Source organism: Physella acuta, unplaced genomic scaffold, assembly GCF_028476545.2.
Source record: "Physella acuta isolate Inbredline_101_S28 unplaced genomic scaffold, ASM2847654v3 ptg000970l, whole genome shotgun sequence".
Classification (NCBI taxonomy): domain Eukaryota; kingdom Metazoa; phylum Mollusca; class Gastropoda; family Physidae; genus Physella; species Physella acuta.
In genome coordinates, this window is record NW_026732487.1 from 121,859 (window position 1) to 145,170 (window position 23,312).

At 37.9% G+C, this 23,312-nt stretch overlaps 1 protein-coding gene across 3 annotated transcripts; it reads left to right on the forward strand.

The window, feature by feature from the left end:
* The first annotated feature begins 20,546 nt into the window (after positions 1-20,546).
* Positions 20,547-23,005, forward strand: LOC131954071 (Rieske domain-containing protein). 3 transcript variants are annotated; one of them, XM_059317578.1, is made up of 5 exons: positions 20,547-20,596; positions 21,692-21,840; positions 21,961-21,995; positions 22,210-22,290; positions 22,569-23,005. In XM_059317578.1, exons 2-5 carry the CDS (start codon positions 21,702-21,704, stop codon positions 22,725-22,727), a joined length of 414 nt encoding a protein of 137 aa, XP_059173561.1. In that variant the 5' UTR covers positions 20,547-20,596; positions 21,692-21,701; the 3' UTR covers positions 22,728-23,005. The 3 variants fall into 3 exon arrangements, with proteins under 3 accessions (XP_059173561.1, XP_059173559.1, XP_059173560.1); XM_059317576.1 differs by lacking the exon at positions 20,547-20,596 and adding an exon at positions 20,635-20,723; XM_059317577.1 differs by lacking the exon at positions 20,547-20,596 and adding an exon at positions 20,867-20,971.
* Positions 23,006-23,312: the final 307 nt, after the last annotated feature.

Below are 23,312 nucleotides of genomic sequence, written 5' to 3' on the forward strand. Positions count from 1 at the left end.
CATAACTTTTGTCCTAAGCCAAAAACGTGTTGTATGTAGACTGCATTGAAAATTAATCTCGTCGAACCTGAGGTTTTAGTTCTTTAAAAGCTTGTCTCTTACCTCGGCGTACCCTCCGTCTAGCACCGCCCGTAAAGGGGTGTGTCCGTGCTGGTCACGTAACGATAGCAACTGTTTGACTGACAGGTTGTGCAGGGGCCCTTTTGAGGTCAAGGTTACAATCAAGTACACAACTACAATAATGTCTCTATAGTTTCCAAACGTGATATCTATCTATATATATACTACTAAAACTCAACTTTGTTTACATGTTTGAATATTTATTTGTTTGCCTGATCGGCTATTGTGATATGTTCGACTCTATCTGGAAAGCTGTAAAATAGTATGCAGGTAGAGAATAATTTTTTAATGCAGACAGACTGTTGATCACAAATTTATTTAAAGACGTTAATTAATTTATTGATTTATTCATAGTTAAATTAACCGTATTTTTTTAAAAATGTTAATACTTTGAATAAACTTTGTGGGGATAGTGACGTCCCTTGATAGTGACGTCAGAGTTTTTTGTTGACTCTTTCGTACAATAAAATGGCGGCGTCTATCGAAGAAAATTGTGTTCCCATTCCAAAGTTTAACGCGTTCTAAATCTAATTTTCTGTCGGTCATAACTTTAACAATACGTCCGTTTGCTGTATTTATTACGTTCCAACACTTATATCAATTTTCAACTGTCTTTTTTCATTTAGTTTTACAATAAATTTCTCTAGATCTAAAGATCAGCTGTCGAAGGAAATTTATGAATCTAGCCTAGATCTAGATCTAGGTCACTAAACTCAATGTAAATTCTAAATCTAGACTTAATGTAAATTCTACATCTAGAATCTATTTCAGGCCTTAATACATCTAGAATCTATTTCAGGCCTTAATTATTTTATATAAATCTTTGTTTGGCTAATTTAAGATAAAATTTAATTTGAAAGTTACTACTTCTAGACTAGACGCTCGAAATCAAGTTGCATCAAAGTATAGTATAAAAATTCATTTGTGACGTCACGAGTAAATAGCTAAGTTTGTAGCGTAGTCCGCTCTCATGCGAGTGGTACAGGTTCTAGACCAATATGTCAATGATATTTTTTTTTCAATTTTTTTTTAGATGTTAATGATAAAAAATGATATTTTTTTTCAATTTTTATCTGAACTTGGCAGGATACAGGGCAGGTGAAGTAGAGTTCATCTGTTTCTTTGTCCTAACCATATGAAAGGATAGTGTGGTCAGAGACATGCTCGGCTGGAATCGTTTTTTAAACGATAAAAACATGTTGTCTGAGACTTGGCGGGACACTGGGCAGGTGAAGTAGAGTTGAGTAGGTCACATGTGACGTCAGTATATGAAGGGATAGTCCGAAATCGGTGTTTTCGGTGTTTTTAAAAGATAAGAAACATATTTTTGAATGTGGGCTCTGTTTTTGTGACGATAAGTGACACTGCAGTAGCGTAGCGAGGAGGGGGGGGGGGGCGGGTGGGGAGGCGGGGGGGGGGGGGGGGGAAGGGGAGGCGGGGGGGGGGGGGGGGGGAAGGGGAGGCGGGGGGGGGAGGGGGGGGGGGGAAGGGGGGGCGGGGGGACGTATGTTGGGGCGCCAAAATGGTTTGGAAAAATAAATTGAAAGGTTGAGGGGGGTTCAAATCGAAAGTTTGAGTGGGGGGGGGGGGAGGGGGTGCACATCAAAAGTTTGAGGGGGGGGGTTGAAAATCGAAATCTTGGGGGGGGGGGTTAAAATCGAAAAGTTTGTCCCCGGGCGCCGGGAAGGCTCGCTATGCCTCTGAGTGACAGACGTGATGTTTTTTGATGGATGACCCCCGAAACCCACAGTTATCCAAGGGATGACGGGTATTCTAGTATACTACTAAAAGTCAAGTTTGTTTACATGTTTGAATATTTCTTTTTTTGTTTGTTTGTTTGCCTGATTGACTATTGCTCATGGTTGCACTCATCGTGGAAAGCTGTAAAATAGTATGTAGGTAGAGAAAATTTTTTGTTTTAAGACAGACTGTTAATCACAAATTTATTTAAAGACGTTAATTAATTTATTGATTTATTCATAGTTAAATTAACCGTATTTTTTTTAAAAATGTTAATACTTTGAATAAACTTTGTGGGGATAGTGACGTCCCTTGATGTGTTAACTTTTTGGTACAATAAAAATGGCGGACTCCATCATAGACTTTGTGGCCCATTCAAAAGTTTAACGCGTTACAAAGCTAATTTTCTGCCGGCTATAACTTAAACAATACGTCCGTTTGCTGTATTTATTACGTTCCAACACTTATATCAATTTTCAACTGTCTTTTTCATTTAGTTTTACGATAAATTTCTCTAGATCTAAAGATCAGCTATCGAAGGAAAGTTATGAATCTAGATTCTAGCCTAGATCTAGATCTAGCCTAGATGTAGGTCACTAGACTCAATGTAAATTCTAGATCTAGACTTAATGTAAATTCTACATCTAGAATCTATTTCAGGCCTTAATTATTTTATATAAATCTTTGTTTGGCTAATTTAAGATAAAATTTAATTTGAAAGTTAGTACTACTAGACTTAGATCTAGATCTAGAATCTATACGCGTAAATCAAGTTGCATAAGGAGACACATAGTATAGTATAAAAATTCACTTGTGACGTCACGAGTAAATAGCTAAAATGGTAGCGTAGTCGGCTCTCATGCAGGTGGCACGGGTTCTAGACCAATATGTCAATGAAATTTTTTTTTTCAATTTTTTTTTTTAGATGTGAATGATAAAGTTGCCTATCTGAACTTGGCAAGATACAGGGCAGATGAAGTAGAGTTCATCTGTTTCTTTGTCCTAAGCATATGAAAGGATAGTGTGATCAGAGACATGCTCGGCTGGAGTAGTTTTTTAAACGATAAATACATATTGTCTGAGACTTGGCGGGACACTGGGCAGGTGAAGTAGAGTTGAGCAGGTCACATGTGACGTCAGTATATGAAGGGATAGTCCGAAATCGGTGTTTTCGGTGTTTTTAAAAGATAAAAAACATATTTTTGAATGTGGGGTCTGTTTTTTTGTGACGATAAGTGACACTGCAGTAGCGTACCGAGGAGGGGGGGGGGGACGGTAGGGGAGGGGAGGCGGGGGGGAGGGGAGGCGGGGGGGGGGGAAGGGGAGGAGGGGGGAAGGGGGGTGGCGGGGGGACATATGTTGGGGCGCCAAAATGGTTTGGAAAAATAAATTGATAGGTTGAGGGGGTTCAAATCGAAAGTTTGAGTGGGGGGGGGGGGGGGGGTACACATCAAAAGTTTGAGGGGGGGGGGGGGGGGGGTTTAAATCGAAAACTTTGTCCCCGGGCGCCGGGAAGGGTCGCTATGCCTCTGAGTGACAGACGTGATGTTTTTTGATGGATGACCCCCGAAACCCACAGTTATCCAACGGATGACGGGTATTCTAGTCTATATACTACTAAAAGTCAAGTTTGTTTACATGTTTGAATATTTATTTGTTTGTTTGCCTGATTGACTATTGTGATATGTTCCACTCTATCTGGAAAGCTGTAAAATAGTATGCAGGTAGAGAATAATTTTTTAATGCAGACAAACTGTTGATCACAAATTTATTTAAAGACGTTAATTAATTTATTGATTTATTCATAGTTAAATTAACCGTATTTTTTTAAAAATGTTAATACTTTGAATAAACTTTGTGGGGATAGTGACGTCCCTTGATAGTGACGTCAGAGTTTTTTGTTGACTCTTTCGTACAATAAAATGGCGGCGTCTATCGAAGAAAATTGTGTTCCCATTCCAAAGTTTAACGCGTTCTAAATCTAATTTTCTGTCGGTCATAACTTTAACAATACGTCCGTTTGCTGTATTTATTACGTTCCAACACTTATATCAATTTTCAACTGTCTTTTTTCATTTAGTTTTACAATAAATTTCTCTAGATCTAAAGATCAGCTGTCGAAGGAAATTTATGAATCTAGCCTAGATCTAGATCTAGGTCACTAAACTCAATGTAAATTCTAAATCTAGACTTAATGTAAATTCTACATCTAGAATCTATTTCAGGCCTTAATACATCTAGAATCTATTTCAGGCCTTAATTATTTTATATAAATCTTTGTTTGGCTAATTTAAGATAAAATTTAATTTGAAAGTTACTACTTCTAGACTAGACGCTCGAAATCAAGTTGCATCAAAGTATAGTATAAAAATTCATTTGTGACGTCACGAGTAAATAGCTAAGTTTGTAGCGTAGTCCGCTCTCATGCGAGTGGTACAGGTTCTAGACCAATATGTCAATGATATTTTTTTTTCAATTTTTTTTTAGATGTTAATGATAAAAAATGATATTTTTTTTCAATTTTTATCTGAACTTGGCAGGATACAGGGCAGGTGAAGTAGAGTTCATCTGTTTCTTTGTCCTAACCATATGAAAGGATAGTGTGGTCAGAGACATGCTCGGCTGGAATCGTTTTTTAAACGATAAAAACATGTTGTCTGAGACTTGGCGGGACACTGGGCAGGTGAAGTAGAGTTGAGTAGGTCACATGTGACGTCAGTATATGAAGGGATAGTCCGAAATCGGTGTTTTCGGTGTTTTTAAAAGATAAGAAACATATTTTTGAATGTGGGCTCTGTTTTTGTGACGATAAGTGACACTGCAGTAGCGTAGCGAGGAGGGGGGGGGGGGCGGGTGGGGAGGCGGGGGGGGGGGGGGAAGGGGAGGCGGGGGGGGGAGGGGGGGGGGAAGGGGGGGCGGGGGGACGTATGTTGGGGCGCCAAAATGGTTTGGAAAAATAAATTGAAAGGTTGAGGGGGGTTCAAATCGAAAGTTTGAGTGGGGGGGGGGGGAGGGGGTGCACATCAAAAGTTTGAGGGGGGGGGTTGAAAATCGAAATCTTGGGGGGGGGGGTTAAAATCGAAAAGTTTGTCCCCGGGCGCCGGGAAGGCTCGCTATGCCTCTGAGTGACAGACGTGATGTTTTTTGATGGATGACCCCCGAAACCCACAGTTATCCAAGGGATGACGGGTATTCTAGTATACTACTAAAAGTCAAGTTTGTTTACATGTTTGAATATTTCTTTTTTTGTTTGTTTGTTTGCCTGATTGACTATTGCTCATGGTTGCACTCATCGTGGAAAGCTGTAAAATAGTATGTAGGTAGAGAAAATTTTTTGTTTTAAGACAGACTGTTAATCACAAATTTATTTAAAGACGTTAATTAATTTATTGATTTATTCATAGTTAAATTAACCGTATTTTTTTTAAAAATGTTAATACTTTGAATAAACTTTGTGGGGATAGTGACGTCCCTTGATGTGTTAACTTTTTGGTACAATAAAAATGGCGGACTCCATCATAGACTTTGTGGCCCATTCAAAAGTTTAACGCGTTACAAAGCTAATTTTCTGCCGGCTATAACTTAAACAATACGTCCGTTTGCTGTATTTATTACGTTCCAACACTTATATCAATTTTCAACTGTCTTTTTCATTTAGTTTTACGATAAATTTCTCTAGATCTAAAGATCAGCTATCGAAGGAAAGTTATGAATCTAGATTCTAGCCTAGATCTAGATCTAGCCTAGATGTAGGTCACTAGACTCAATGTAAATTCTAGATCTAGACTTAATGTAAATTCTACATCTAGAATCTATTTCAGGCCTTAATTATTTTATATAAATCTTTGTTTGGCTAATTTAAGATAAAATTTAATTTGAAAGTTAGTACTACTAGACTTAGATCTAGATCTAGAATCTATACGCGTAAATCAAGTTGCATAAGGAGACACATAGTATAGTATAAAAATTCACTTGTGACGTCACGAGTAAATAGCTAAAATGGTAGCGTAGTCGGCTCTCATGCAGGTGGCACGGGTTCTAGACCAATATGTCAATGAAATTTTTTTTTTCAATTTTTTTTTTTAGATGTGAATGATAAAGTTGCCTATCTGAACTTGGCAAGATACAGGGCAGATGAAGTAGAGTTCATCTGTTTCTTTGTCCTAAGCATATGAAAGGATAGTGTGATCAGAGACATGCTCGGCTGGAGTAGTTTTTTAAACGATAAATACATATTGTCTGAGACTTGGCGGGACACTGGGCAGGTGAAGTAGAGTTGAGCAGGTCACATGTGACGTCAGTATATGAAGGGATAGTCCGAAATCGGTGTTTTCGGTGTTTTTAAAAGATAAAAAACATATTTTTGAATGTGGGGTCTGTTTTTTTGTGACGATAAGTGACACTGCAGTAGCGTACCGAGGAGGGGGGGGGGGACGGTAGGGGAGGGGAGGCGGGGGGGAGGGGAGGCGGGGGGGGGGAAGGGGAGGAGGGGGGAAGGGGGGTGGCGGGGGGACATATGTTGGGGCGCCAAAATGGTTTGGAAAAATAAATTGATAGGTTGAGGGGGTTCAAATCGAAAGTTTGAGTGGGGGGGGGGGGGGGGGGTACACATCAAAAGTTTGAGGGGGGGGGGGGGGGGTTTAAATCGAAAACTTTGTCCCCGGGCGCCGGGAAGGGTCGCTATGCCTCTGAGTGACAGACGTGATGTTTTTTGATGGATGACCCCCGAAACCCACAGTTATCCAACGGATGACGGGTATTCTAGTCTATATACTACTAAAAGTCAAGTTTGTTTACATGTTTGAATATTTATTTGTTTGTTTGCCTGATTGACTATTGTGATATGTTCCACTCTATCTGGAAAGCTGTAAAATAGTATGCAGGTAGAGAATAATTTTTTAATGCAGACAAACTGTTGATCACAAATTTATTTAAAGACGTTAATTAATTTATTGATTTATTCATAGTTAAATTAACCGTATTTTTTTAAAAATGTTAATACTTTGAATAAACTTTGTGGGGATAGTGACGTCCCTTGATAGTGACGTCAGAGTTTTTTGTTGACTCTTTAGTACAATAAAATGGCGGCGCGTCTATCGAAGAAAATTGTGTTCCCATTCCAAAGTTTAACGCGTTCTAAATCTAATTTTCTGTCGGTCATAACTTTAACAATACGTCCGTTTGCTGTATTTATTACGTTCCAACACTTATATCAATTTTCAACTGTCTTTTTCATTTAGTTTTACGATAAATTTCTCTAGATCTAAAGATCAGCTGTCGAGAATCTAGCCTAGAATCTAGATCTAGGTCACTAGAGTCATAGATCTAGACTTAATGTAAATTCTACATCTAGAATCTATTTCGGGCCTTAATTATTTTATATAAATCTTTGTTTAGCTTCAATGATCATCTAATTCGAGAATACATGGGATTTTTTTGTTATCTAGGTTTTATATCTAGATATAGTAGGATTACTCACTAACTTGGAGGCGTGGTCGGCTGCTAACAACAATATGGCGTACGGACCGGACGAATGACTTCCTAACATTTTTAGGCCATGTTTACCACGAGCAAAATGGCGGGTGTTCACATTATTTAAACATGGTATAGGTGGCCAGGGCTAGATATGCCAGAAAAGCATTTTAAAATTTGCTTTGGAGAATGAAGGCTAAATTTTAAAGCCAGTGTCATAAACATTAATAGAACTTTTTTTTTTTTTTACGTTTTCAATTATTTTTTCTTAAGCCCTATATGTGAATGATAAGGTTGACTATCAGGACCTCGCGGGGCACAGGGCACGTGAAGTAGGGTTCATCTGTTTCTTTGTCCTAAGCAAATGAAGGGATAGTGTGGTCAGAGACATGCTTGGCTGGAATCGTTTTTGTTGTCTGAGACTTGGCGGGACACTGGGCAGGTGAAGTAGAGTTGAGTAGGTCACCTGTGACGTCAATATATGAAGGGATAGTCCGAAATCGTTGTTTTCGGTGTTTTTAAAAGATAAAAAACATATTTTTGAATGTGGGTTCTGTTTTTTGTGACGATAAGTGACACTGCAGTAGCGTAGCGAGGAGGGGGGGGGGGGGGCGGGAGGGAAGGGGAGGCGGGGGGAGGTGGAGGGGGGGGGGGTGGGGGGGGGACATGTTGGGGCGCCAAAATAATTTGGAAAAATAAATTGAAAGGTTGAGGGGGGTTCAAATGGAAATTTTGAGTGGGGGGGGGGGGGGTGCACATCAAAAGTTTGAAGGGGGTGGGGGGGGGGGGGGGTTGAAAATCGAAATCTTGGGGGGGGGGGGGTTCAAATCGAAAAGTTTGTCCCCGGGCGCCGGGAAGGGTCGCTATGCCTCTGAGTGACAGACGTGATGTTTTTTGATGGATGACCCCCGAAACCCACAGTTATCCAACGGATGACGGGTATTCTAGTAATAATTAAATGTTTAAATGTCCGATACGGTAAATGGCCAGGAGCAACAAAAACATTTTTGTACAATGACATCACAATAAGAACAAAGCCACACTGAATGACATCACAATAAGAACAAAGCCACACTGAATGACATCACAATAAGAACAAAGCCACACTGAATGACATCACAATAAGAACAAAGCCACACTGAATAACATCACAATAAGAACAAAGCCACACTGAATGACATCACAATAAGAACAAAGCCACACTGATTAACATCACAATAAGAACAAAGCCACACTGAATGACATCACAATAAGAACAAAGCCACACTGAATGACATCACAATAAGAACAAAGCCACACTGAATGACATCACAATAAGAACAAAGCCACACTGAATGACATCACAATAAGAACAAAGCCACACTGAATGACATCACAACCACAACAAAACCACACCACATGACATCACAACCACAACAAAACCACACCGAACGACATCACCACAACGAAACCCACACTGTCGCCTACCAAGTTCCAACAAGGTATTGATGACATTGGTTGAGCCGCTAGCTGCCGCTATGTGAATGGGACACGCCCCTTGTGAATTCGGTTGACTTAAATCAGCGCCATACTGCAGCTGATCAATCGTAAACAATATGGAGATTTAGAATTTAAAATTTAGAATTTAAAATTTAGAATGATTTCATAAGCTAAGGGGTCATTCATAAATGACGTCACTCTTTTTTGACGATTTTTATCACCCCCCCCCCTCTGATTACAAGACTTTCTCTATACTTCGTATATACGAGAAAGTAATGGATTAAAAATAGTGTCCCGAGTTGCCATCCCCCGTAGTGTTATATTAGAATATTCGAGAAAGTTTAGGGGAGATCACTCCCGGTTTATTTATAATGCAAAAGTGTGACATCTCACCGTCTGAACCCCCCCACCCCCTCCTCCACCTCATCACACACCGTCATAAAATTACGGACCCCCTCCCACCTAAGTGTGTGACGTCATTTATGGGCGACCCCCTAAGTTAGGGTTAGTGTTTTTTACGATAAAGTTGGATTTTTTTTTTATTATTATGGGTATGATACTAAGGCAGGGGTCGGCAACCTTTTGAACCGGAAGAGCCAAAAGTTACAATTTTCAAAATTTCCCTGGTTTTAAAGAGCCACTAACATTTTTATTATTTCAAATATCTTATATTTTTATTAAGATTATTAGTATTTGTTCAAGGAGCTGGAGAGCCGCATCTTGACATCAAAAGAGCCGCATGCGGCTCGCGAGCCGCAGGTTGCCGACCCCTTAACTAAGGTTTAAATTTAGATTGGGTAAATGCTATTAATTTTCGAAACTATTAAATTTGGTTTATCATTCTACTCATTTAACTTAATAAAGTTTAAATAATCATTTGAATCGCAATTTGTGTTGTATTTAATGTTAAAATAGGCCGAACAAACTATTAGTTACGTGTTGTAAATTAATGTACGTATTTAGCTCATGTTACTTTTAAATTCATATTATGTGTATTAAAAGACATTGTAAATGATGTATGCGGTGTTGTAAGTTTTGTATGACATACCAGCACTTTGACGGCCTCAGCGTTGTTGTGTAGTGCGGCGAAGTGTAAGGCGGTGTAGTTTCTCTCCCCATGGCTGTTAGGGTTTACTTTACACCTGAGTAGGAGCTGAGAAACAAGGTGTAGTCAGTACATCTTAGAGGTGTGGTCAGTACATCTTAGAGGTGTGGTCAGTACATCTTAGAGGTGTGGTCAGTACATCTTAGAGGTGTGGTCAGTACATCTTAGAGGTGTGGTCAGTACATCTAAGTGGGGTCAGTACATCTTAGAGGTGTGCTCAGTACATCTTAGAGGTGTGGTCAGTACATCTTAGAGGTGTGGTCAGTACATCTTAGAGGTGTGGTCAGTACATCTTAGTGTGGTCAGTACATCTTAGAGGTGGGGTCAGTACATCTTAGAGGTGTGGTCAGTACATCTTAGTGGGGTCAGTACATCTTAGAGGTGTGGTCAGTACATCTTAGAGGTGGGGTCAGTACATCTTAGAGGTGTGGTCAGTACATCTTAGTGGGGTCAGTACATCTTAGAGGTGTGGTCAGTACATCTTAGAGGTGTGGTCAGTACATCTTAGAGGTGTGGTCAGTACATCTTAGAGGTGTGGTCAGTACATCTTAGAGGTGTGGTCAGTACATCTTAGAGGTGTGGTCAGTACATCTTAGAGGTGTGGTCAGTACATCTTATAGATGTGGTCAGTACATCTTAGAGGTGTGGTCAGTACATCTTTGAGGTGTGGTCAGTACATCTTAGAGGTGTGGTCAGTACATCTTAGTGGGGTCTGTACATCTTAGAGGTGTGGTCAGTACATCTTAGAGGTGTGGTCAGTACATCTTAGTGGGGTCAGTACATCTTAGAGGTGTGGTTAGTACATCTTAGAGGTGTGGTCAGTACATCTTAGAGGTGTGGTCAGTACATCTTAGAGGTGTGGTCAGTACATCTTAGAGGTGTGGTCAGTACATCTTAGTGGGGTCAGTACATCTTAGAGGTGTGGTCAGTACATCATAGAGGTGTGGTCAGTACATCTTAGTGGGGTCAGTACATCTTAGAGGTGTGGTCAGTACATCTTAGAGGTGTGGTCAGTACATCTTAGAGGTGTGGTCAGTACATCTTAGAGGTGTGGTCAGTACATCTTAGTGGGGTCAGTACATCTTAGAGGTGTTGTCAGTACATCTTAGAGGTGTGGTCAGTACATCTTAGAGGTGTGGTCAGTACATCTTAGAGGTGTGGTCAGTACATCTTAGAGGTGTGGTCAGTATATCTTATAGATGTGGTCAGTACATCTTAGTGGTGTGGTCAGTACATCTTAGAGGTGTGGTCAGTACATCTTAGTGGGGTCAGTACATCTTAGAGGTGTGGTCAGTACATCTTAGAGGTGTGGTCAGTACATCTTAGAGGTGTGGTCAGTACATCTTATAGATGTGGTCAGTACATCTTATAGATGTGGTCAGTACATCTTAGTGGTGTGGTCAGTACATCTTAGAGGTGTGGTCAGTACATCTTAGAGTTGTGGTCAGTACATCTTAGACGTGTGGTCAGTACATCTTAGTGGGGTCAGTACATCTTAGAGGTGTGGTCAGTACATCTTAGTGGTGTGGTCAGTACATCTTAGAGGTGTGGTCAGTACATCTTAGTGGGGTCAGTACATCTTAGAGGTGGGGTCAGTACATCTTAGTGGGGTCAGTACATCTTAGAGGTCACCCCCACCTCTCTCTCTGCCCCCCCCCCGGCACCAATACCTCCAACATCTCTGCCCCCCCTCTCCCCCTCACCCTGACACCAATACCTCCAACATCTCTGTCCCCTCTGCCCCCCCTCTCCCCCCCCGGCACCAATACCTCCAACATCTCTGTCCCTCTCTGCCCCCCCCCGGCACCAATACCTCCAACATCTCTGTCCCCCTCTGCCCCCCCCCCCCCCGGCACCAATACCTCCAACATCTCTGTCCCCCTCTGCCCCCCCCCCCCGGCACCAATACCTCCAACATCTCTGTCCCCCTCTGCTCTGCTGCAATGTGTATGGGCATGCGCTCCGCCTCGTCCAGGATCTCCGTGTTGACCTCGTAATTGAAGAGCATCTTAACGATCTGCACCCGGTGCAGGTGCACGGCGAGATGGAGGGCGGTCTTGCCGTGGATGTCCTGGCTGTCCAGGGACCGTCGACCTGTAGGAAGCAGACGATTGGTCGTCTGATTGCCGAGGTACGTCATAGTGTCAATGATTCACAACACACACTTAGCATGGGGTTCGCATGTTATATGTAATATAATAACGTTCTTTGATTTAGCAGGGGCTTATAGAGAATGGAGTATCGGTAAGTGTATGTGGGAAGAAGTTCGGGGGGTGGGGGAGCGTTATTTAACGTTACAATTGGTAGGGAGTTAATTCAAAGGTCATATTATTAAGCTTTTAGAAGGTCTTGCCTAGTTGGCAGCACAAAGAATTTCTTTCAGGCATTTCTTCGGGTAGGAGCACGCATACCTCCCTCTGGACGTACAAAACAAAATATAAGTGCGCTCACTCCGGCAGTTTTAAGTGCCCCCCCCACCCAGTGGCGTAGCGAGGTCGGGTGTCACCCAGTGCGGCACTTAATGGTGTCACCCCCCAGAGGCGTAGCGACTCTTCCCGGGGACAAACTTTCAAGTTTTCGATTTACACCCCCCCCCCTCAAACTTTCGATTTGCACCCCCCTCAAGTTTTTCTCTATATATTTTGCTATTTTTTGCCTTGGTGTCACCCCCCTAAATGGTGTCACCCGGTGCGGTCCGCACCCCCCGCCTCCCCCTCGCTACGCCCCTGCCCCCACCTCTACCCGGAAAAAAATGTCTGAAAGAAACTCTGGCAGCACATATGTTAGGTAACATGTTTTTGTACTCAGTCTGTCGCTCAACAGAATCTTCATGACGTCAACGTAGTTGTTGATGACGGCGATGTGGATGATGAAGTTGCCGGAAATGTCCGGCTTCTCGGCCAGCAAAGCGTTGCAGCTGAGGCCCAGTATTATATCCTTGGCAAGAACTTGATGCGCCGCCTGGCAAGATAAGTAACAACCAATCAACATTCGCTGGCACTTCAAAAACACGTTGTAGACAGGGGCGGAACTACAATGCCGCCAGACCCCGCAATACGAGGGGGGGGGGGTGGCCCACTCCATTTAGGGGCCCATAGCCGACCATAGTACATTTTTTATGGTTAAAAAAATAATTTTCTTGCATTCTTGACTTGACGATATAAATATAAGCTTTTGTAAATAACAAACAGATCTACTACAGTAGTGATGTTATACAGTAGCGAACGCTTGCTGTTGCGTAAAAAAATATATGCCTCGGCTGTAGTGTGAAAGATAGGCAAACGTTCAAAGCACTTCCAAGACTTATTTCCCTTTTTTAAAATAGTTAAATAGGGGTGCTCATAGGCTACTTTTGATATATTTGTACTAAACAAATTAAAAAGCAATTACTACTCTTAATTATTATTTTTTAAAAATACTAAAGAATGACAAAGCATAAAAAGAAAATATATTTAAAACGAATAATATAAATAATAAAAAAAACAAATAAAAATAAACATAACACAAGAAACCATTACACATACAAAGCTTTCACGTCTTATATTCTTTTGACCGGCTATGTATAGAGTGTAGGCAAACATATTCAATAAACTAGTTCTAAAACTGAAAACAAATACAAAACAGACAAATGCACTCACACACATGACATGTTGTAATTTGTTTAAATTGAAAAAAAAAGAAATTTATTTTCAAAACCCGATCAGGCCAGAAATGAGTATCCAATGTTTGTATTATGTGTTTGTATATACATTATGTATATATATATATATATATATATATATATATATATATATATATATATATATATATATATATATATATATATAGGGGGGGCCCAGAAATTTTATTTGCGGGGTGGCACTTTTTTCTAGTTCCGCCACTGGTTGTAGATCTAATGCTAATTATTACAGTTGATTAATTATTAGTTATAGATTATTATTAAAATTAATTAAATTTTTTACACAGAATGAACACGGGCGTGCAGAGAAATCCTAGAAGTGGTGGGCATGATGGGCATTATCATTGTGTGTGCAATGTTGCGCAGTAAAGCTGCGCACGGGTCAGACCTGCCCATACACAATATAAAACGTACGCACTTGAAAACGGCAGCATTTTTAGACATAGGGGTCATCCATAAATGACGTCACGCTTTTTTAGACGATTTTTACCCCCCCCCCCCCTCCCCTCCGTCACACATCGTCACAAAAAGCCAGACCCCCCACCCTTAAAATGTCGTCACACCTCAGCCTACAACCCCCCTCAAAATTGCAGTTGCATTTTTCTTAAAGCATCGATTTTTTCCAAAATCTTGTCTGAACCCTGTCAATATAGAGTATTTTAACATTGCTTATTTTAAAATGCAAAATTGTGACGTCGCACCATCTGAACCCACTTCCCTCTCATCACACACCGTCACAAAATTACGGACCCCCCTCCCCCCTTCGAGTGTGACGTCATTTATGGACGACCCCATAGGGCGTGCGAGTGGAGAGAGAGAGGGGGGGGGGGGGCATTTCAGGGGTTTTATTTTCGATGCCAGAGGCATGTCATAGAGGTGTGCGAGTGATAACGATGCACCTTTCCTAAATCTTGGGAGAGTGGAGAAAAGTGGGGGAGGTAACCCGCAATCTGCCCATGGTTTTACTATTTCTAGCGTCCCTTGTTTCCCTGTTGATGTTGGACGAAGCACAGTATATCTATAGCACAGTATATCTATAGCACAGTATATCTATAGCACAGTATATCTATAGCACAGTATATCTATAGCACAGTATATCTATAGCACAGTATATCTATAGCACAGTATATCTATAGCACAGTATATCTATAGCACAGTATATCTATAGCACAGTATATCTATAGCACAGTATATCTATAGCACAGTATATCTATAGCACAGTATATCTATAGCACAGTATATCTATAGCACAGTATATCTATAACACAGTATATCTATAGCACAGTATATCTATAGCACAGTATATCTATAGCACAGTATATCTATAGCACAGTATATCTATAGCACAGTATATCTATAGCACAGTATATCTATAGCACAGTATATCTATGAAGCCAAGTCCACAGCGAGGTGGACTCAGGGACGTCCTACCGTACCGAGCCAGGGATCCGAACTCGAGATTTTTGGGTTAGCAGTCTTGCACTCTATCCGACATTATAAATAACAAATATGGAAATGTGTTAACTCCTCCACAAACATCGACTTATATCACATGAACTAGCTGGGATAATACAAGCAATGATTTTGTTTTTGGTTTTCCATGTAACCGTAGTAACCGTAGTATAGTGCGACTGTTGGAATTGGGGGGAGGGGGGGGGGGAGGGGGGAGGAGGGGGGGGGTCAACCCCTAGGTGTGTCAGGGCAGGGGGTCATGCCAATCAGGTAATCTCTGCACGGCCTGAGTGTAAGATGTAAGAAAAAATAAAACTTGCATCAATTGGTGTGCCAACACTCAAGGAGAATGAAACCATCCTCTCTACTTGCCTTTCAGCAGCCTATATGGCAAACACAATAGTGTGTATATAGGTGAGTATATATATATATATATATATATATATATATATATATATATATATATATATATATATATATATAGGCTATATATATATATAGATATATATAGGCTATATATATATAGATATATATAGGCTATATATATATAGATATATATAGGCTATATATATAGATATATATATAGGCTATATAAATATATATATATATATATATATATATATATATATATATATATATATATATAGGCTATATATATATATATATATATATATATATATATATATATATATATATATATATATATATATATATATATATATATATATATATATATATATATATATATATATGTATATATATATATATATATATATATATATATATATATATATATCCTATATATATATATATATATATATATATAGGATATATAGGCTATACATAAAGGCAATAAATAGAGAGAGAGAGAGAGAGAGAGAGAGAGAGAGGGAGAGAGAGATATCATTTGTGAAAATAATATTAGTTTATCTAGATTTATTGACTATAAAATCACAACCAAACCTACACACACTAGAACTTACGTCAACCACAATATGTTAATATACACACAACCAAACCACACATTCACACATTGAGTCTATCGTAACCACACATTAACACACAACAAACTAACTCTATTTCAATATCATAAGCCAGACCTCTACTAAATAATTTCTAATTCTAGATCTATAATGATAATATTACTGATATAATCTGGCATGGAAGAGATAATACAACAAACGTTCTTACCGCAGCGCCCGACGATAGCATGGTCCAACTCGATCTAGATCTAGGATCCATACCAGTAGCAAAAAAAATATTTTTTTAGTACGAAAAGGAACAGATTTACTAGCAAGCCTTTCCCTGATAATTGTCAATGTTGTGACTTGGTTGAGTATTAAGAAAAAGAACGTAGATCTACATTCTAGACTATCTAGCTTTGTCCTAAACAAAATTGTTTTATTGTAAACGTAATAAACAGAAAACCACAATGTTTTCTCTCCTAAATCGTTCTAATTATAGCCACACTTTTAGATGACGTCATTTAAAAAAAAATTAAAATTGTATTGAAAGCTCTTTTTAAGACAACAAAGAACCGTATGCTGGGAGCCTCCGATAATAATTTAGTCAATTGGTTGTTATTACTAGTCTCAAAACCAAATTTATATTTACAACTTAAGAAGTAATGAGATATAAATGTATCATTAATACACCGTTTTTAATTTGATTAGACCTAGATCTCGATCTAGATTCCTCTATGTAGAATTGTTGATGTTCAGTTCCCGGCAGTGGCGTAGCCAGGATCGTCTCAAGGGCAGGGGCGGAACTACAGTGCCGCCGTGACCCCGCAATGCGGGGGGGGGGGGGGGGGGGGCCACGCCATTTAGGGGCCCACGGCTGACCATAAAAAAAAAAATTGTTATAAAAAAAAATTCATGCATTTTTGACTTAATGTTTGTTTTGTAAACAAGATTACCGTAGCTGCGGTTGGATTATCTTTATTCTATATACACCACCCCACGTTCATTTTTCCTTCGTTTTTAAACCACTGTGAAAGCCGAGTCCTCTTTCTCCTACAATCAAACTTCTCAAAGATAAGCAAACGTTTAAACAACTTCCATGACTTATTTCCCTTTTTTAAATAGTCAAATAGTGATACTCATAAGCCTCTTTTTAATAGATTTGTACTAATTAAATTAAAAAGCAATTACTTCTCTTTGTTATTATTTGTTTATAAATTACTTACTAAAGAATGACACTGTATAAAAAGAAAATGTATTTAAAATTAATAAAACAAATACAAAAAAAACATAAAAATAAACATGACACGAGACACCATTATTTACAGAAAGCTTTCATGTTTTATATTCTTTTGACCGATATGTTGATAAAGGACTTACGACAGACATAATAAATAACTGCTTTTCACAAAACAGACTAATGCACTTACACACATGACATGATGTTGTAATTTGTTTTAATTAACAAAAACCCACGTATTTCTCAAAACACGAACAGGCCAGCAATAAGTATCCTATGTTCGTATTTTGTGTTTGAGTATATATAAATATATATATATATATATATATATATATATATATATATATATATATATATATATATATATATATATATATATATATATATATATATATATATATATATATACATACATATATAGGCCTATATATTTATATAGAAGGGGGGCCTAAAAAATTTTTTTGCGGGGTGGCCCCTTTTTTCTAGTTCCGCCACTGCTCAAGGGGGGGGGGGGGGTCCAATTTTTACCCGGGGACAAACTTTCGATTTGCACCCCCACTGGTTCCCGGAGTGGCCGCAGGTCGGACTAACATTTAGATGTTAGCCTGTATAGCCTATTAGCCTATAAGCCTATCTATACGATCATCTACCGACTGGATAATTTTAATGAAAGGAATAAAATAATTAAAAAACAACAACAACAACAAACAAACAAGCACTGCCGTTCTGAGACTTTAGCGACGCTTTTCCTGACGAATAGATCTGTCTGAATGCTGTCAAATTTGATTACTTTTTAAATTAAACACAGTAGCGTGCGCGTGAACATCGCCCCCCCCCCCCCCTCCTTCCCCCATTCGTCCATTTAAACGTCCGTGATTGTTGTGGGGGGTTAATATGAGCTGATGTAAAAAAAAAAAAAAAGGAAATGGCATAATTTACGAATGAATCACTAACTAAAGAAAAGAAACACATAAAACCTGAAATGAAAACAGCAAACATTAAAACAATAAGAATAACTTCAAATTGTGTAGTTTAAGTTTTGTTCAAATACACATTTGTACCAAATGGGATTTTCTAAATGTATAAATGTTGCATCTCACAATATTAGAATTGATGATGTTGAGTGTCAGTCAGTTAGATTTTGTTAACGGCAAAAAAAAAAATTCTTTGAATAATAAGCAGAGGCGTATCCAGGTTTTCGTTGTAGGGGGAGCGGAAATAGCAAAAAAAGGCGCCGAATTTGTAATAATTTATATATATATATATATATATATATATATATATATATATATATATATATATATATATATATATAATATATATATATATATATATATATATATATATATATATATATATATATATATATATATATATAAGCTGTATGTTATTGCTTTGATATGATGTAAAATAAATTTAAATTAGCACTCTGAAGAAATTAAAAAAAACACACAATGTAGGCCGACGAAACAAAAAAATATGGAATCACTATAAGCATATATATATATATGTATATATATATATATATATATATATATATATATATATATATATATATATATATATATATATATATATATATATATATATATATATATATATATATATATATATATAAACACACTACAACAAAAAAAAATGAACGCGGCATAATCTGTTTCGTAATTCTTGTAAAAAAAATTACATAATAATTTCTGGGACGTCTATTAAGATTAGCGAAAAGGGGAAATAATCAATATCTTAACATAAATATGTATATGTCTACACATTTTATTATAAATAACAAAACAAATCAATTATTACTTTAGAATCAAATAAAGTAGGTTAACTCTATTCGTTCGTATAAAACTATTTTGTCTACAATCAGAATTAAATATATTATCATCATATATGCTAAAGTATTACAGCATAGTGAAAGTTTTTTAAATCAGAGTTGATATAAAATATAAAAGCCAGCTTCTCAATATAGTTGTAGAACGTTCGGAATAATAGCCTACATTTAACTAAAATATCGGTCTACCTTAAAAATAAACCGGGAGTGATCTCCCCTAAACTTTCTCGAATATTTTTATATAAAATAACAGGGGATGGGAACTCGGGCTATAGACATGATTTTTAATCCATTTTAAATACTTAAAGTTTTAAAAATAGAATAAAATCTCGTAGACAAATTAATTGCACACCAAGTGAACGCGAAATAAAAAAGCGCATAATAGTGCGCAATATTATTAGTACTTTTAAAATTTACATTAGTTTTTTGAGAAATCGGAAGTGGCGTAAATTACTACTTCCAGTCAACGGAAATTACTCAAAATTTAACAGAAGGTAGAGAATTAGATCTTTTACTTACATGTGAAATTTCATTTATCTATCTGAAATAGTACTCAAGTTATAGGCTTTTAAAAAATTCAAAGTAGGAAAAGTACCACTTCCGGTTATCGGAAATCGCTCAAAAGTTGATACGGATCTACGATTTTGATGAAATACTTATATATGAAATTTCATCAACCTAGCTGTAACGGTACTCAAGTTATCGTGTTTACACACGGACAGACAGACAGACACACACACACACAGACATACGGACAGAATTGCAACGCCCAGTTTTTCAAACTGGATTACGCATAAAACCTCTTAATTTTGATAAATCTGGATTGATAATTTTTGCCCGATTAAAATAAGTCCTCTATACTTCGGATGTGATGAAGGACTGAGGTGTAATACGGTAAAAATTGTTAAAATTTCAATTGATTTTTGTGCACGATTACAATACTTTCTCTATACTTCGTATATACGAGAAAGTAAAAAATAAAAAAAAAAAAAAAAAAATTTCGGTCTTATTACCTATCAGGTTATGCACTTTTTAATTAGCTACTGACCTTTTGTGTTCTTAAAATATAGTTTTTAACATAATGAGAAGGGATGGGTTAGATCACTGTATTGCTCGCACACCTTTTACTGGTAATTGAAAAATCAATATTCACAGAGATTTACGTTTCAAATGTGCCGACCAAAGGTAGTTTTTTAACAAATATCAATGTTTAAAACTTAGAGTTTAAAAAGTTTCCAAAAAGGCGCCACTTTGCTAAAAATGGCCATAGGGGGAGCGGCCGCTCCCCCTGCTCCCCCCCTGCGTACGCTACTGATAATAAGACAAGACAATTAATCACTATATTTAACAACACAAATGAATACATTTCCATATTAAAATAAATTAAAGGGAAACTACTCTAAATAATATTTTCTTAAAATTGACGGTGATTTTGTTTGTTGAGAGTTAACTCAGGATATTTAATTATTTTTATAGGCCTATTGACTACACGATTGTTCAGCCTTTAAATTTAATGGTGATTTATTATTCAATAATAGATTCTAGATACTAGATCTAGATCTAAATCTAAATCTAGTCGTCTATAGGGTTGCCAGATACCTTTTCCGAAAATACTGGACACCTTTCCATCCTTCCCTTCTCAGGTATGCCGCAAAGCAGAAGAAGGAAGGGGGGTAACAGAGTACTATTTATTAATCTATTATTCATATATATTATATATCTACTACTTGTCCAGTATTTATATTTAGTTTATCCTGGACAGTCTGCTCAAATACTGGACTGTCCAGTTCAAAACTGGACACCTGGCAACCCTAGTCGTCTACTAGTAGATCTAGATCTAGTTAGTAGTCACTAGTCTAGTAGTGAGTGTAGTAGTTGCAGTCAGTAGTCAGTGAGTACTGAGTAGTCAGTGTGTACCTAGTTTAGTGTAGGTAGACTGTGTAGAGTGTAGGCCTACTGTGTGTGTAGGACCATAGTTGATGTTTATGCCTAAGTTTAAGAGTTTAATTAATAATAATTAAGTCAACTGTACTCATTATTGATTGTATTGCTTCACAAATCACAAATCACAAGATTAATATTGAATTATTTTATTTTGTATAGCCTAGCTTAGCTAGATCAGAGATCTTGATCTAGATCTCTAGATCTAGATCTAGATGACTAGACTAGATGTGACTTTGCCTCATGATATACATTATACAGATATTGATATATATAGTTATAGCCTAGTTGAGACTTTACTTGTCATACTCACATGTTGCTAGGTTTATGACAGTTTATGTAGACTTTAGTCACTATACTATTTGCATCAGCCAAAAATTAACTTAATCCTAAATATTAAATCTGTCTTTACTCATCTGTAGATTGTAGACTACACTATTAAATAGTATTAATACACTTGCTTAAGCCAACACTTAATATTATTTTAATTAAGTATTAACTTACCTTTGAATTATTGCTAATTTAACCTGTTTTAGTTTATTTTTAATATGATTTTTTTTGTCATTTAGCCTATTAAAATTAATTTGTGCTAAAAAAAAGCACTTGAACTATTGTGCCATGCTGTTTATACAGTTTCAGTGTAAAATAATTTTTATTTACATTTTTCTAGAACATGAAGGATGAATAATCATCATTTTGTTGGAACAATTCCAGAGCTTTTACAAAACAAAGGCAGAAAGCGCTGTACTGTTGGTGGCAAAGACATTTTTGTTGTTCTAAATAATGGGCAGCCATATGCATTTGATAGTTTTTGTTATCGTAAGTGAATATTTGATTGTGGCTCTCTGTGTTTAATTTGTAATTTATTGGACAATTTCTCGTAAAATTTGATTTATATTTTTATATCCTCTTTAATTGTTATCTTGTTTTCCAAATTAGATGCAGGGGGTCCATTGTATCAAGGAGACATAGAGGTTTGTCTACAATTTTTTTTTAATGAAAACATGTTTAATTTTAAGTTTTCATCTGCAGTTCTTGTTGCTTATTGATAACACTACTTTTAAGAACTCTAATAAAAATGGCATTCTGTTTTGTTGTTATAACTTAAATAAGCCAACTTAAATGATAAATTCAAAGCTGTTTTAAGATTAGAGAAATGATTATGATCAATTAATTAAATGATTCCAGGATGTGTCTGGTAAATGGTGTATTGTCTGCCCTTGGCACAAGTATAAAATTCACATAGACTCAGGGGAAGGACTGTACCATGTAAGTTGAAGGGGTGTCATGTGTCACAATGTGTGATTAGATCTTGTTTTAGATTCAAGCTAAATATAGTGGTTTATAAGTGCATTTATTAATATATAGGGCCTACATTTTAAGCTTGTGGTCGTTGTGTAGTTTACTTGGGCTGTATGTGTAGTTTTAAAAAAATATCTTTAACTGGCTTAAGATCCTAATGACTTAAGGTCTTGATGAATTAAAAATATCTTTCAGTCTGTGGACCCCCACACTTAAAGTCTTGATGAATTAAAAATATCTTTCAGTCTGTGGACCCCCATGATCTAAAAAAACCACCCAAACTGTGCTCCAAGGGGAGGAAACAAAGAACTCACAGTGTGATTGTTAAGGGGGAACAACTTTTTGTTGTCTTATCTGACCCCCAGAACCCAGCAGAGTCTGACCAGTACAATAAGCAAGTCTAGTAGGGAGAGAAAGGTTAGATCAGCAGACCAGTGGCCAGGCTAGTTAGGGGAGACTGGTTAGATCAGCAGACTAGTGGGCAGGCTAGTTAGGAGAGACCAGTTAGACCAGTGGCCAGCCTAGAGAGGAGAGACCAGCTAGACCAGTGGCTAGCCTAGAGAGTAGAGACTTGTTAGACCAGTGGCCAGCCTAGAGAGGAGAGACCAGTTAGAGCAGTGGCCAGCCTAGAGAGAAGAGACCAGTTAGACCAGTGGCTAGCCTAGAGAGTAGAGACTTGTTAGACCAGTGGCCAGCCTAGAGAGGAGAGACTTGTTAGACCAGTGGCCAGCCTAGAGAGGAGAGACCGGTTAGACCAGTGGCCAGCCTAGAGAGGAGAGACCGGTTAGACCAGTGGCCAGCCTAGAGAGGAGAGACCGGTTAGACCAGTGGCCAGCCTAGAGAGGAGAGACTTGTTAGACCAGTGGCCAGCCTAGAGAGGAGAGAATTGCTTGACCAGTGGCCAGCCTAGAGAGGAGAGACTTGTTAGACCAGTGGCCAGCCTAGAGAGGAGAGACTTGTTAGACCAGTGGCCAGCCTAGAGAGGAGAG

Bases quoted from the DNA above. Each gene is read 5' to 3' on its own strand.
- LOC131954071 (XM_059317578.1), top strand. From the start codon at position 21,702: ATGAATAATCATCATTTTGTTGGAACAATTCCAGAGCTTTTACAAAAC. The intron at 21,996-22,209 runs GTTTGTCTACAA...AAATGATTCCAG, and splicing joins TGTATCAAGGAGACATAGAG to GATGTGTCTGGTAAATGGTG. The intron at 22,291-22,568 runs GTAAGTTGAAGG...AATATCTTTCAG, and splicing joins CAGGGGAAGGACTGTACCAT to TCTGTGGACCCCCATGATCT.